This window comes from Aotus nancymaae, unplaced genomic scaffold, assembly GCF_030222135.1.
Source record: "Aotus nancymaae isolate 86718 unplaced genomic scaffold, 86718_ANA_hifiasm-v0.15.2.pri h1tg000131l, whole genome shotgun sequence".
NCBI classification, from domain to species: Eukaryota; Metazoa; Chordata; class Mammalia; order Primates; family Aotidae; genus Aotus; species Aotus nancymaae.
Window position 1 is genome coordinate 316,881 of NW_026988546.1, and position 15,562 is coordinate 332,442.

General features: G+C 39.0%; 2 protein-coding genes across 5 annotated transcripts in view; one reads left to right on the forward strand and one right to left on the reverse strand.

The window, feature by feature from the left end:
* Nucleotides 1-4,626, forward strand: part of LOC135272788 (polycystin-1-like protein 1) — a 37,501-nt gene extending 32,875 nt beyond the window's left edge. Inside the window, exon 9 of the mRNA XM_064371443.1 lies at nt 4,448-4,626. Coding sequence (XP_064227513.1) covers nt 4,448-4,542 — 95 coding nt within the window. The 3' untranslated portion in view covers nt 4,543-4,626. The remainder of the gene's footprint in view (nt 1-4,447) is intronic.
* The window catches only part of LOC135272786 (tubulin-specific chaperone D-like), a 151,220-nt gene that overhangs the window by 20,286 nt on the left and 115,372 nt on the right, over nt 1-15,562 (reverse strand). For all 4 annotated transcript variants that reach the window (XR_010340750.1, XR_010340747.1, XR_010340746.1 and 1 more), the window contains one exon: nt 9,170-9,293. The gene's annotated coding sequence lies outside the window, so the exon portion shown is untranslated. The remainder of the gene's footprint in view (nt 1-9,169; nt 9,294-15,562) is intronic.

A 15,562-nucleotide genomic window follows, 5' to 3' on the forward strand; every position in this document is an offset into this window, starting at 1 on the left:
TGGGCAGAGATTACTGAAATTTCTCAATCCTCAGACTGGCACTGAGAATCACCCTTTCAAAGGTCCAGGAACTAGCGCTGCACCTACAGACATCCCTGCAATTCTGCAAAGGACCCACTTGAGGGTGTAGAAGTGGTTGGGACTTAGAAATCATTATTTGGGCCTGGCATGGTGACTCACACCTGTAATCCAAGCACTTTGGAGGCCAAGGCGGGCGGCTGATGTTGGGAGTTCAAGACCAGCCTGACCAACATGGTGAAACCCCATCTTTTTTTTTTTTTTTTTTTTTTTAAAGAAATCATTATTTGGGTCCCTTCCTCAGTTTGAAGATGAGAAAACTGTCTCCGGCCATACCACCCTGAATGCGCCTGATCTCATCTGAAGATGAGAAAACTTAGACCCAATGAGAGCTCCCCTGGAGTCAAAATGTTTTTAAAGAAGTGTCACCCTTGGGAGATTATCTTTAAAATAAGATCAAAATATTACCCTCCTACTAGGGTGGTGTCAGGATCAGCCAGCACCCAGCACTGTGTAAATAAGCATGAAGGGAAGCGGCAATAGTGAGACTAACAATGAGATATGCACATTTTCAGCATAAGGGCTACAAGAATAATTAAGAAATGTGAAGAAATAAGGTTATTCTTTCTATTACAATTTTTGTTAATTTTTGCTGAGATAAACAGGGTAAGTGCTTGTTAAATGAGAATTATCTCTAAGCAGATCTAAAGGCAGAAATAATTCTCCTAGGAAGGCTGTTATGGCTGACTCACATTACTGTTACCATTTATCTGTCCCAGAGAGGAAGGATATGAGGACAGTACTAGGTGAATTCCATAACTTTGCTCTTGTGAATAGTGCTACAATAAACACACAAGAGCCAGTATCTTTATACTATAATGATTTATGTTCCTTTGGATAGACATCCAGTAATGAAATTGTTGGATAGAGTGGTAGTTCTATTCTTAGTTCTTTGAGAAATCAAAATGTTTAAAACAATACTAAAAGATATGAATTATTTAGGAATACATTTAACAAAATGTACATAGAACTGAGAGCTACAAAAACATTCCTGAGAGAAATTCAAAAATGCTTGAAATAAATGGAAAGCTATATCATACTCATGGAGTGGATAATTCAATGTTTTAAAAATGTTAATTTCCTCCAAACTTATATATATATAGAAGGTAACCCTTTAGGACAACTGCATATCCACATGCAAAAGAATGAAGTTGTATCCCTTCCTCACATCATACACAAAAGTCAACTCAAAATGGAAAATAGACTAAAATGTAAGAGCTAAATTGTAAAACTCTTAGAAGAAAACATAGCAGTAAATCTTTTTAGGTCAGGTTAAGCCTTTTAGATATGACACCAAAAACACAAAAAACAAAAGAAAAAATAGGTAAGTTGGACTTCATCAAAATTAAAAACTTGTACTTCAAGAAAACACAATCACAAAGTGGAAAGACAACCCAGAAAATAGGTAGGAAATATGTGGAAATCATATATCTGATAAGAACTTGTCTCTAAAATATATGAAGAACTCTTACAACTTTATAATAAAAAGACAAATAATCTCATTTGAAATGGGCAAATTATTTGACTAGGCATTTCTCCAAAGAAGATAGACAAATGTCCAAAAACCACAAAAATGATTGTGAACATCATAAATCATTAGGGAAACATAAATCAAAACTGCAATGAGATAACTCCTCACACCCACCTAGATGGCTACAATCTAAAGAACAGAAATATAAGTATTGATGAGAATGTGGAGAAATTGAACCTTTATACCACTGATGATGGAAGGGCAAAATGGTAGAGCAACTTTGGAAAACAATCTGACAGTTTCTCAAAATGTTAGACATAGAGCTATCATATGACCTAGTATATATCCAAGAGAAACAAAAACATACATTTATTTTAAAACTGGTACATGAATATTTCAGCATTATTCATAATGGTCTAAAAGTAGAAGCAACTCAAATGTACTTCAACAGATGAAAAAATAAAGAAAATGTCCTATATCTATACAATGGAATATTAGTTGATCATCAATTTTAAAATGAATCATTGATATATGCTACAACATAATGAACCTTAAAAACATTGTGCTAAGTGAAAGAAGGCAGTCACCAAACAAAGCCTATAATTTATACCAATTCTATATGTAGGAAATGTCAAGAATAGTAAAATCTATAAAGACAGAAAGTAGTTTAGTTGTATGCCCAAGATTAGGCATGGGGGAGATTGGGAGGAAATGAGGAGTGTAGGCTAATACATTTAGATTTTCTTGTTGGGTTGGTGAAGGTTTTTTAAAGTTGACTGTGATGATGATTGCCCAGCACTGTGAATATGCTAATAATTATTGAGTTGTGTACAGGTGTACCTTGTTTTATTATACTTTGCTTTACTGTGTTTCACAGATACTGTGATTTTCACAAATTGAAAGTTCATGGCAACCCTGCATTGAGCAAGTCTATAAATGCCATTTTTTCCAACAGCATGTGCTCACGTTGTTTCTCTGTGTCACATGTGGTAATCTTCACAAAACATTTTAAATCTTCATCATTATGATATCTGCTATAGTGTTCTGTAATCAGTGATCTTTGATATTACTATCACAATTGCTTGGGAATGCCACTATAAGATGGAGAACTCAATCAGTAAATTTTGTGTGTATTCTGACTTCTCCATTTACTGGCCATTCACCCATATCTCTTCCTCTCCTTGGGCTTTTCTGTTCCCTGAGACACAATGATATTGAAATTAGGCTAAGTAATAACCCGACAATGACCTCTAACTGTTTGAGTGAAAGGAAGAGTCACATGTCTATTACTTTAAATCAGAAGCTAGAATTATTATTATTATTATTACCACCATTATTATTTGAGATGGAGTCTCACTCTTGTTGCGCAGGCTGGAGTGCAGTGGCAAAATCTCGGCTCACTGTGACTTCCGCCTCCCATGTTTATTAATGATTAAGAATGATTAAGCCCTGTGAGGAAGGCATGTTGAAAGTTAAGATCAGCTGAAAGCTAGGCTTCTTTCACCAAGCAGTTAATAAATGCAATTCACTAACAGTTGATGAATTTGTGAATGCAAAGAAAAGGTTCTTAAAGAAAATTAAAACTGCCACTCCAGTGAAAACACCAATGATAAGAAAGTGATATGGAAAAAGTTTTAGAGGTCTGGATAGATCAAGTAAGCCAAAATATTTCCTTAAGCCAAAGTCTAATCTAGAGAAAGGTCCTAATTCCCTTAAATTCTATGAAGGCTGAGAGAGGGAAGGAAGCTGCAGAAGAAAAGTCTGAAGCTAGCAGAGGTTGGTTCTTGAAGTTTCAGGAAAGAAGCTGTCTCCACAACATAAAAGTACAAGGTGAAGATATAAACATTGATATAGAGGCTGAAGCAAGTTCTCCAGAAGACCTAGCTAAAATAATTGGTGTAAGTGTCTACACTAAACAACAGCTTTTCAATACAGAAGAAACGGCCTTATATTGTAAGAAGATGCTATCTAGGACTTTGATTAACTAGAGAGGAGAAGTCAATGCCTGCCTTCAAAGTTTCAAAGGACAGGCTGACTGTCTTGTTAGGGCTAATGCAGCTGGTGACCTTAAGTTGAAGCCAGTGTTCATTTCTCTTTCCAAAAATCCTAGGATTCTTAAGAATTATGCTAAATCAACTGTGTCTGTAAATGGAACACCAAACCTTAGATGACAGCACTTCTGTTTACAGCATAGCTTACTGAATATTTTAAACTCACTGTCAAAACCTACTGCTCAGAAAAAAATATATATTTTTTTTTTTAGAAAAAAATATTTTTAAAATATTGCTGCTCATTGACAATGCGACCAGTCATCCAAGAACTCCAATGAAGATGTACAAGATTAATGTTTTCACGCCTGCTAACAAACATCCAGTCTGCAGCACACGAAGCAAGAAGTAACTTCAAATTTCAAATCTTATTATTTAATAAACACATTTCATAAAGCTATAGAGTCATAGATAGTGATTCAAATTTATGGGTGATTTTGAAAGAGTTCAAGACTTCAGTGCACAAAGTAACTGCAGATGTGACGGAGACAGCAAAAGAACAAGAATTAGAAGTGGAGCCTTCAGATGTGACAGAATTGTTGCAATCTCATAATAAAACTAATGAATGAGGAGTTGCTTTTTATGGATAAACAAGCAAAGTGGTTTCTTGAGATGGAATTGACTCCTGGTGAAGATATTGTGAACATTATTGAAATGATAACAAAGGATTTTGAATATTATATAAAATTAGTTGATAAATCAGTGACAGAGTTTGAAAAGATTGGCTCTCATTTTGAAAGAAGTCCCACTATAAGGAAATGATAAAAAACAGCATCACATACTAGAGAGAAATATTTCATGAAAGAAACAGTTAATGATGCAGTAAACTTCATTTCTGTCTTACTTAAAGAAATAGCCACAGCCACTTCCACGTCCAGCAACCACCACCCTGATCAATCAGCAGTCATCAACAACAAGGTGAGATCTTCCACCAGCAAAAGATGATGACTTACTGAAGATTCAGATGACCATGAGCATTTTTTAGCAATAAATTATTTCTTAAATTAAGGTATGTACATTTTTTAGACAATGCTGTTGCACACTTAATAGACTACAATATAGTGTAAATATAACTTTTATATGCAATGAAAAACTAAAAAATTCTTGTGACTCACTTTATTGCAATATTTGCTATATTCCGATGCTGTGAAACTAAACCTACAGGATCTGAGAGTCCAAAAACAGTCCTTCATACTATTAACAAATCAATTGATTTTAAACAAAGGTCCCAATGTATTTTAATGGAATAGAATAGGTTTTTCAACAAATGTTACTAGAACTGTATATACATATGTAAAAAGATAAACCTCAGAAGCTTTACCACACCATATAAAGAAATAAACTGAAAATAAGTTGTATCTGTAAACAAAAGCTAAAATCATAAAACATATAAAAGAAAATATAGGGAAAAATCTGAATGATCTTCTAAAATATTAGGCAAATATTTCTTTGTTAGAGAAAAATACAAAAAGCACAAATCAAAACAGAAAAAAGTGATAAATTATATTTTATCAAAATAAATAACCCCTGCTCTTCAAAAGACAGAGCAGAAATGAGGAAATAATATTTATGGTACATATGTAATATGTATACATATGATTAAAGACTTGTAACCAGTATATGTAAAAAAAATAAAAATAAAAACTCTAAGAATTCAATAAAACGAAAAATGGAAAATCAATTGTATAAAATATTTGAACAGATACTTTCCTCAAAACATATTGAAATGGCTAATAAATACAAAAAAAGATGCTTAACATCATTCCTGATCAAGAAAACATAAATTAAAACTACAATTGGAAAGCATAATACAACAGTATAATGGCTAAAATTAAAGAGACCAACATAATACCAAGTGTTAGCAAGGATGTGGAGCAACTGGAATTCCCATGTATTGATTTTGGGAGTATAAAACTGCACAACACAATTGGGAGTATAAAATTGCACAACAGTCTGGACATATATTATATAGCTAAACATACACTAAACATTCATTCCAACAATTCTACTCCTAGGTATTAACCCCTCAAAAATTAAAATATTTGTCCACACAAATACTTATATTTAAATGTTCATAACATTTAAAAAGGAAAGAGGCATTGAAGAGGATACAAAGGACAGTCTTGCTTTGCCTACACACTCCTACTCAATCCCAGGCAGTGCAGCATGGAGAAAGATTCTGTGTGCTTGAGGGAGGGAGAGCACACTCAGTGTGAATTTTTGTATTCAAACTTAGTGCTGCCCTGTCACAATAGAATGCAACAAAGGGGGAATTCTACTGGTGCCCACAGAGGGAACATTTAGACCAGCCCAGAGCCAGATGAGAATCCTGTACCCCAGCAAGAGATATCCGAGTCCTGGCTTGCCACACTACAGGCTGATTAAAGTGGTTTGGGACTCCAAATAAATTTGAGTGGCAGTCAGGCCACAAGGACTACAGTCCTTGGGTAAGCCCTGGTGCTGTGCTGGTCTTAAAGGCAGAGGACTTGCAGTGCCAATGCAATACCAACTGTAGTGGCCATTAGAGTGCCTACATCAACACTCCTCCAACTCCAGGCAGTGCAGCTTGGGGGAAAGACTCCTTCTACTTGAGGAATGGAGAAGAAATATTACAGAAGACTTTTTCTTGCAACCTGGATGCCAGTTTAACCACTGTAAAATAAAATACCAGGCAGATTTCTGAAGCCCCCAATTTCAGGCCTTTGTCCCCCAGTGGCATTTCTAGACCCATCTAGGCCAGATGGGAATCTGCTGCCCCGATGGGATGAACCCAGTCCCAGCAGGATTGGCCACATCCTGAGTAAGGTGACCTAGAACCTTGAATAAACATCAGCAGCAGCCAGGAAGTAATGGCCATGGGCCTTGGGTAAGCCCCAGTACTGTACTGGTCAGGAAGAACATAAGCTTCAGGTGACCCATCATGGTGCCAGCTGTGGTGGCCATGGGAGTGGCTGCATCACCCCTCCCCCAATTCCAGGCAGCCAAGTGTGGAAAGATACTCCTTTTGATTAGGGGAAACAGAAGAAAGAGAGAAAGAGACTTCAACTGGTAACCCAGAGAATGCTCTCTTAACTTCCCTAAGTCCAACAAGGCTGATTATCTAGGAGTCTCCAAGAGTTGCAGCATTCCTGGGCTTAGGAATGAAACAGCTAGTGCTGAAACAGCTGCAGTGACCACAGGCTGAGGCCATGACATTCATTCCCCTTTGAATTCTTGGAAAGCCCTCTCAAGAAGGATGGGTACAAACAGGCTCAGCATGCAAAGATTGGAATAAATGCCTCACTCTTCATTACTCAGGCATTAATGAACATCCACAAGCATCAAGAACATCCAGAAAGACATGACTTCAACAAAGAAACTAAATAAGTCATCAATGACAAATCCTGGAGTGACAGAGATAGGTAACCTCTCAGACAGGGAAATGTAATATAAATATAATAATATAAATTGGGTGCACCCAACTCTGGACCATCCATGTATAAAAAGCAAATATTAACAGAGCTACAGAGAGAGATAGATCTCAATATAATAACAGCTGGAGATTTTGACACCCCATTTTCTGCATTGCACGGATCATTTAAACAGAAAATCAACAAAGAATCATTAGATTTTTTTCCACACTATAAACCAAATGAATCTAATAAACATTTACAGAACATTCCATCCAATAGCTGCAGAATCTGCATTCTTCTTTTTGGAACATGGAACACCCTCAAGGATATATCCTACATTAGGCCATAAAATAAGCCTAAAAAATTCAAGACAATTAAAATTATATTAAGTATATTTTCTGACCACAATGGAATAAAACTAGGTATCAATAAGATCAACTTTGTAAGTTATAAAAACATAAATATTGAATAATATGCTCCTGAATGACCACTGTGTCAATGAAGAAATTAAAAAGGATATTTCAAAATTGCTTAAAAAAATCAAAGTATAAAAACAACATAACGAAACCTGTGGGCTACAGCCAAAGTAGTATTAAGAGGTAAGTTGATAGCAATAAATGCCTACATCACAAAAGTTAAAAAAAAAAAAAAAAAAAAAAACTTCAAATAAACAACATAACTATGTGATATGGTTTGGCCATGTCCCCACCCAAAATCTCATCTTAAATTGTAATCAAAATTGTAATCCCCATGTGTTGGGGGAGGGACCTTATGGGAGGTCATTGGATCATGGGGGCAGTTCTCGCATACTATTCTCATGATAGTGAGTGAGTTCTCTGAGATCTGATGGTTTTATAAGTGGCTATGAGAAATAAATGCTTTGTTTTGTTTTGTTTTGAGACGGAGTTTTGCTCTTGTTACCCAGGCTGGAGTGCAATGGCGCAATCTCGGCTCACTACAACCTCCGCCTCCTGGGTTCAAGCAATTCTCCTGTCTCAGCCTCCCGAGTAGCTGGGACTACAGGCATGCGCCACCATGCCCAGCTAATTTTTTTATTTTTAGTATAGATGGGGTTTCACCATGTTGACCAGGATGGTCTCAATCTCTTGACCTCGTAATCCACCCTCCTCAGCCTCCCAAAGTGCTGGGATTATAGGCGTGATCTACCGTACCTGGCCAATATTTGCTTTTTATAAGCCTCATCATTTATGATATTTCATTGTAGCAGCCCAAATGAACTAAAACAACACCATTTATAAATATTGTACCCAATACACCAAAAATTATCTGGAAGCTTTTAATTCTCCTCTTGTAACTTACAGGTGAAAGATAAAGATCATGTATGTTAACATTTGCTTTACATTTAAACATCTGAGATTGTTAAATATTAGGATATATAGATTAAATAAAACTCAGATCTTCATACCTGATAAATTCAAACTCTCATAATCAACTAGTCACTTCCTTCCCTTCCTAACTTCACCTGGGAGAAGTTTCCAGGACATTCAGGATCCCCCAAGTGAAACCTTTTCACTCTGTCTCTTCCCACATGAGGTATCTTCTTCTCCTTCTCGTCTTGAGTTTTAAGGCCAACTGATACCACAGACAACCACAGGAACAGCTCAACATTCAGAGACTCAGAGAAGGCAACTTACCCATCCTGTAGTCCATTTAGGGGGTTTATGACAAATAAAGAGTTACTGCCCAGTTTCTATTTGCTCTCCCCCAGGGAGAGACAGACTTCTGGTCAACTAACAGCACAGTAGAAAAAACCCTGTAGGTAGCTAGAAAAATACTTGTTCTGGGGGCATGTGGCACTAAAATGAAAAGTTGGCCAGACAAGTCTAAATGAAAAGTTGGCTAGACAAGTAATTTTGAAGTCAGAGTTTTAACCTACAGAAAACAAATTATCCCATGCAAATGGCATTTGCTAATCAGTCATTACTCTGTGATTCCTGCAAGTGACAGCAGAAAGAACTCCTGCTGGAAACTAACCATTAGTTGGAGCCAGAATTATGTGATGCTGAATTTAATAAAACTGATTTTTTTGTAACTTTAATTTCTGTACTTTTCAGGATCTCTGACCTCTCCCAAATTATTGAGACTTTACAAAAAGCAGATGCCTGTTCTATGTATCAGCTTTCTGAGATTTATGAAAAAGATCTTTGTGTTTCTCCTACCGAAAATGATGCTCCATCCACCCTTCATAGCTGAAGTTCCTGCACCTTGATCCAGTGTTACAAAGAAGGCTTTGAACAAAGGGAATAATGCCACGGCTGGGCAGATCTCAGGGCTGCAAATAACCTAGGTAAAGATACAAGGAAGAAACGAGTTCATATACCTGCTACCACAGATGGAATCCCTGTTGAGTTAGAATTATAATATATAACATCAGATTATATTATTAACCATGATATTAATTTAAAGGACCTCTAAGGACTCAGACCAAAAAAATAAAAAATAAAAAATAAAATGAAAAACCTTTATATCTAACACCTTTCTTCCAGAGTCAGTACTCATGCTTCAAGGCAGAATGGCTCTGAGCAGCCATAGCTGCAGGATTTGGGAGCTTCCCCATTCACAGAATGAAATACCCCTGATTCATATCATATAAAAATTGGACCGGGCGTGGTGGCTCATGCCTGTAATCCCAGCACTTTGGGAGGCCAATGTGGGTGGATCACGAGGTCAAGAGATTGAGACCATCCTGGTCAACATGGTGAAATCCCATCTCTACTAAAAATACAAAAAATTAGCTGGGCACTGTGGCGCGTGCCTGTAATCACAGCTACTCAGGAGGCTGAGGCAGGAGAATTGCCTGAACCCAGGAGGCAGAGGTTGCGGTGAGCCAAGATCACACCATTACACTCCAGACTGGGTAATAAGAGTGAAACTCTGTCTCAAGAAAAAAAAAAAAAAAAAATTAGGAGTTTTTGCTTTTGTAAAAAAATTCAAGCTTAATGCAAATTGAATTTTTTTTTTTTTTTTTTTTTTTTTTTGAGACGGAGTTTTGCTCTTATTACCCAGGCTGGAGTGCAATGGCACCATCTCAGCTCACCGCAACCTCCGCCTCCTGGGTTCAGGAAATTCTCCTGCCTCAGCCCCCTGAGTAGCTGGGATTACAGACACGCGCCACCATGCCCGCCTCAGCCTCCCAAAGTGCTGGGATTACAGGCATGAGCCACCGCACCCGGCCGCAAATTGAATTCTTAATGTTTAAACATAGTTGTTAAATATCGTGTAATACAAAAAAAAAATTTCTACACTGAATAGGACTTTTCAGGACAAACGTCACTACAAAAAGCCACCTCTGTGAATAACATGCTGTTTAACATCCCCAACCATATCTTCCCTTCACACCACCAGGAGGGTGGGAGTAGTGGGGTTGCTGATGGCTACAGCAACTTGAAAGTTATGATTACCAGCTGGGCACAGTGGCTCATGCCTGTAATCCCAAAACTTTGGGAGGCTGAGGCAGGCGGATCATCTGAGATCAGGAGTTCAAGACCAGCCTGGCCAATGTGGTGAAACCCTGTCTCTACTAAAAAAAAATACAAAAATTAGGTGGGCATGGTGGCGGGCACCTGTAATCCCAGCCACTCAGGAGGCTGAGGCAGGAGAATCACTTGAACCCAGGAGGCAGAGGTTGCAGTGAGCCAAGATGGTGACATTGCACTTCAGCCTGAGTGACAACAGCAAAACTCAGTCTGGAAAAAAAAAAAAAAAGAAGGAAGGAAGGAGAGAAGGATGGAAGGAAGGAAGTTACTATTACCATCATAACATCGTTACATCGTAACAATGTAGCTCTTGAAACCCTGCTTGACAGCCTTACTCCTCACCTCTACTTTGGTCAGGGAGATGATCCAGGACTTAGAGACCCACCATGCCCAGCATTCAGCACAGTGCTTCTCACGTAGAAGACATTCACTAAATGTTTGATGAATGAAAAATACGTGAATAGGCTTTTAGCTAAGGGGACAAATGGGGTTATTAGTAGACACATGGCTCAGTGCTCTAGAATAACAGACCATAAAAGGATTTGGAGTTATATCGTAGCTAGCTATAAAATGTGTATTTCTCTAGCATAATTTCTGTGTCCTGTTTTTCTCAGGAACACATCAGGAATGGAAGTCACCACGGTGAGGTGTTCAGTGAATGAGAATTTGAGGATGCTAGTTTGGAATACAGTGTGTCTCCAAGACTAAAGGTTTGGCTTGGTATCATTGGGCCATCCTGTAATACAAGTAACCAGGTAAGAACATCTTGGACATCTCATAGAATGCAATTAAAATATGTTTTACAGTGAGGATGCTGAGAATCACAGGTATGTCTTTCCCCAAATCACACACAAACCCAAGAATGACTCCAGGTCAAATGTTCATTTCACCGCACATCATCACCTCCCCAGGGAGCAGGCCTGGAACAGAGATGCCTGTCCAGTGCCCCGGGATTGCCAGAGCCCATCTGAAACCTGGAGCACTTTCCCAGGTCTCTTCAGGATCCCTGACCACTTCTCGTTTTTCTCTTTTTCTGGTCCCTGAAAGTGGGAACACAAAGACAGCGCTGCCCTGACAGCAGTTTTCACATTCCTGTGTAGCTGGAGGAAGCTGCAGTGCCCTGGGCTTGTGAGTGTCCACCTGCATGTGCAACCTGCCCAAACCATAGGTGATCACGAGCCTAACTTCACCAGCACAAACAGAATTGTACCGGGACAGACAGATAAATAAAGCTTCTCAAGCTTGCCTGTTTAATCTCTCAAGGTACTTAACAGGAAATTTTACTTTCCTATGCAAATAATCTTAACTTTGGAAGATTATTTCTTAGTGAAAATACCCATATATGCAGTCTCAGGCTTCATTCTAAAAGTATAAGATCCACATAACCTTTTCTAAGGTCCTTCTCAGTTACAGCACAAGAAAGGGGGCAGCACTTCCTGTAACAAGACAGGCACAGAACAGCTGTCCTGTCACCACATGGTGGTGACTTCAGGGGTCAGCAACAGTGCCCAGACAGTGATAGAAGTGCATTTCCTTGGCATGACTTCCGTGTCCCATCTTTCCAGGAACACACCAGGAATAATGGTGGCCCCATAGAGGGTGATCAATGTGTCAGAGATTGAGGACTTCAGACCTGGACACACTTTGTCTCCAAGATTAAAGACCTGGCATGTTAACATCAGACTATCCCAAAACAGTGGGAAACATAAGGCAGGGGGATGGGCACTTTTTGGTCATCTCCATGCCAGGCCCCATGCTGAGTGCATGCTCCTGATCGGCTTTCTCATAAGTCCTCACAGCAGCCTGGGGAGCCAGGAGAAATTTGCTGTCTTTATAGAGAAGACACTCACAAAGGTTGCAGGCCATGCCCGTTTGCACAGAGCTGATGAGGGGCTTGATGGAGCTTCAACGTACAGTTCTTGATCAATTTTGACTCCTGAGCCCCTTTGAGATTCTGACAAAGTCTTCTCTTCTGTAGGAAAGCTTATGTGCATACCTCTAGGAAACACTTCCAGTGTTTCTTTGGGCCACATCTTTGTTGGACTACACTCCTGATACAAAGCAAGAGCTCGATAAACTTTTAAGGGATGGATGAAAACTCTGAGGATAAGGAACATCGTAAGCTGCTCTTTCCACAGGGCAGGACTGAGCTAATATCACACTGGATGACAGACTTGGTGCTCTCTATAATTTACAACTAAATCATTCACAATTTTGCATTAGCCACTATCATTCCGAGGCTTCTTATCAGTGCTGGATACCATGCTATCCTCTGGTTGCATGCAACCTTTTTGCCCTGTATTGCCTGTTTCTCCTGCACAGTATACCTGGTTTTCTATCACTTACTTTCCCTTCTCTCACTCCCCTCACCCTTCAGACTGCTGCAGCCTGGCTCTCCCCATCCCATCCCTCCACCGAACTGCCGTGGAGAACTTGTCAGCCCTTAATCTACCCATGCAGCAACAGCACCTGTCACTCTGCCATGTCTCCTTCTTTCAGTGCTTCTCAGACAGACTCCAAATCTCTTTGTTTCCCTTTCAGCACTCTGGTTGTTGCTTATTGTCTCCTCTGCTTGTCACTCCAATGTGTTTTTTTTGAGGCCTATGTTCTGGAAGTTTGTCCTTCTCAGGTGTCCTCATCTATGTCATTCCAAACTCATAATCTGACTGATTAGGCAGCTCACCCCGACAATCTCATGGGTCCCTCAAACTCAGGATGGTCATGCTGAGCACAGCTCTCCAAATCCCTAACAGGTCTTGTGCCCCTTCAGTTCATTGGGAGTACACTCTCCAGTCCGCTGTTCCAGTCAGAGGCCTCCCTGTCCTCATGCATCCAGCCAGTTGTTTCTTTACATCTTACCTCCTTCATGTCTGTTGAATCTGCCCTCTTCTTTCTGCTTCAGGGCACAACCATCTCTTGCCTGGTTACTCAAGAGCTCCACAAGTTGATCTTGCCTTTTCTAGAGCTGCTCTCCACCCACCCCAAATTCAACCTTTTCCAGTAACCAGAATGTGACCCCTAAATGCTCATTTTATTATGACCTTCTCTGAAACAATGGCTCCTCCATGCTCTTTGAGAGTTCAGCATTCTCAACATCATACAAAGCCTTTTATTTATTTGACCCTGCTTACTCCTCCAGCACATCTCTGCCTTTTGGCTCCACTTTAGGCTTTTGTCCATGCTGTCTGCCCTGCCTTGACAATTTCTCCCCTGCATTCCCTTGTTCTGACAAAGCTGCACATTGCCTCAGAAGCCTTTCCTTAGAATGGACTGGCCACCCATCCTGTGTGTTCACATGGCTCCCTGTATAAAACCCCACCATAGCAATTTTCCCAATGCATTGTAATAATCTGGCCCTACAGTGAGCTCTGTAAAGGCAGGAAAAAATGCCTTGTATACCATTTTACTCTCAGCAAAGCCTGAAACACAAAAGGCACTCAATACATATTTATCAAATAAGTAAATAATAAAGTAGGACCACTGAAAAGCTTTTCAGCTTTTCCTAAATAATATTTTACTCACATGGTTTCACATTTTTTCATTCTGCAACACACAACAGAATCCCCAAACAACAAAGACAAACTAATAGGAATGGTCCTAATACATGTAAAACTTAAATATAACTGACATACTATTTTGGGTAAATCCCAACACTTAATTCCTCATTTATGTAATGTTTACAGAGTCAATCAAATTATAGATATTTTAAGTGGTATAACCTGATAGAGACAAAGCACATCATTATTTCTCAAAGAGTAATGTGGTTAAGGTTTCAAACCAGAGAAACAAAATGGTCCATCTGACCATTTTCCTGAAGCAGAGGAAGTTACCAGTAATAGTTTAACAGAGCATCATCCTCACAATTGTCAACATCATCACAGTAATCACTATCATCACCATCATCTCCATTACCATCATAATTGCCATCATTACTATCTTCTCCATTATCATCACCATCATCACTATCATCTCCATCATCATCACCATTATTACCATTATCTTCATCATAATCATCATCATCACTGTTATCATCTTCAGCAGCATCATCACCATCATCACTACCATCATCTCCATCATTATCACCACTATCAATACTGTCATCTCCATCATCATCACCATAGTTACTATCATCTCCATTATCATCACCAACCATCATCACTATCTTCATCATCATCTCCATCATCATCATCATCTCCATCATCACCATCATCACTGTCATTTTCATCATCTCCATTATCATCATCACCATCATCACTCTCATCTCCATCGTCATCACCACATCATTATTAAAATTTCCATCACTGGGCCAGGTGCAGTGGCTCACGCCTGTAATTCCAGCACTTTGGGAGGCTGAGGCGGGTGGATCACGAGGTCAGGAGATCGAGACCATCCTGGTCAACATGGTGAAACCCTGTCTCTACTAAAAATACAAAAAATTAGCTGGGCATGGTGGCGCATGCCTGTAATCCCAGCTACTCAGGAGGCTGAGGCAAGAGAATTGCCTGAACCTGGGAAGCAGAGGTTGTAGTGAGCCGAGATTGTGCCATTGCACTCCAGCCTGGGTAACAAGAGCAAAACTCCATCTCAAAACAAAAAAATAAATAAATAAAATAAATAAATAATAATAATAAAATTTCCATCATCACCATCATCACTATCATCATCTCCATCATCATCATCACCATTATTATATCCATCATAATGACTCTCATCACTATCATTTCATAGTCATCACCTTCATCATCTCTATCATTATCACCATAGTCACTATTTTCCCCATCATTATCTCCATAATCATTACCATAACTATCCTCTCTATTATCATCACCATCATCACTATCATCTCCATCATCATCATCACCATTATTATATCCATCATAATGACTCTCATCACTATCATTTCATAGTCATCACCTTCATCATCTCTATCATTATCACCATAGTCACTATTTTCCCCATCATTATCTCCATAATCATTACCATAACTATCCTCTCTATTATCATCACCATCATCACTATCATCTCCATCATCATCACTATCATCACTATCATCATCATCACTATCATCACTATCAT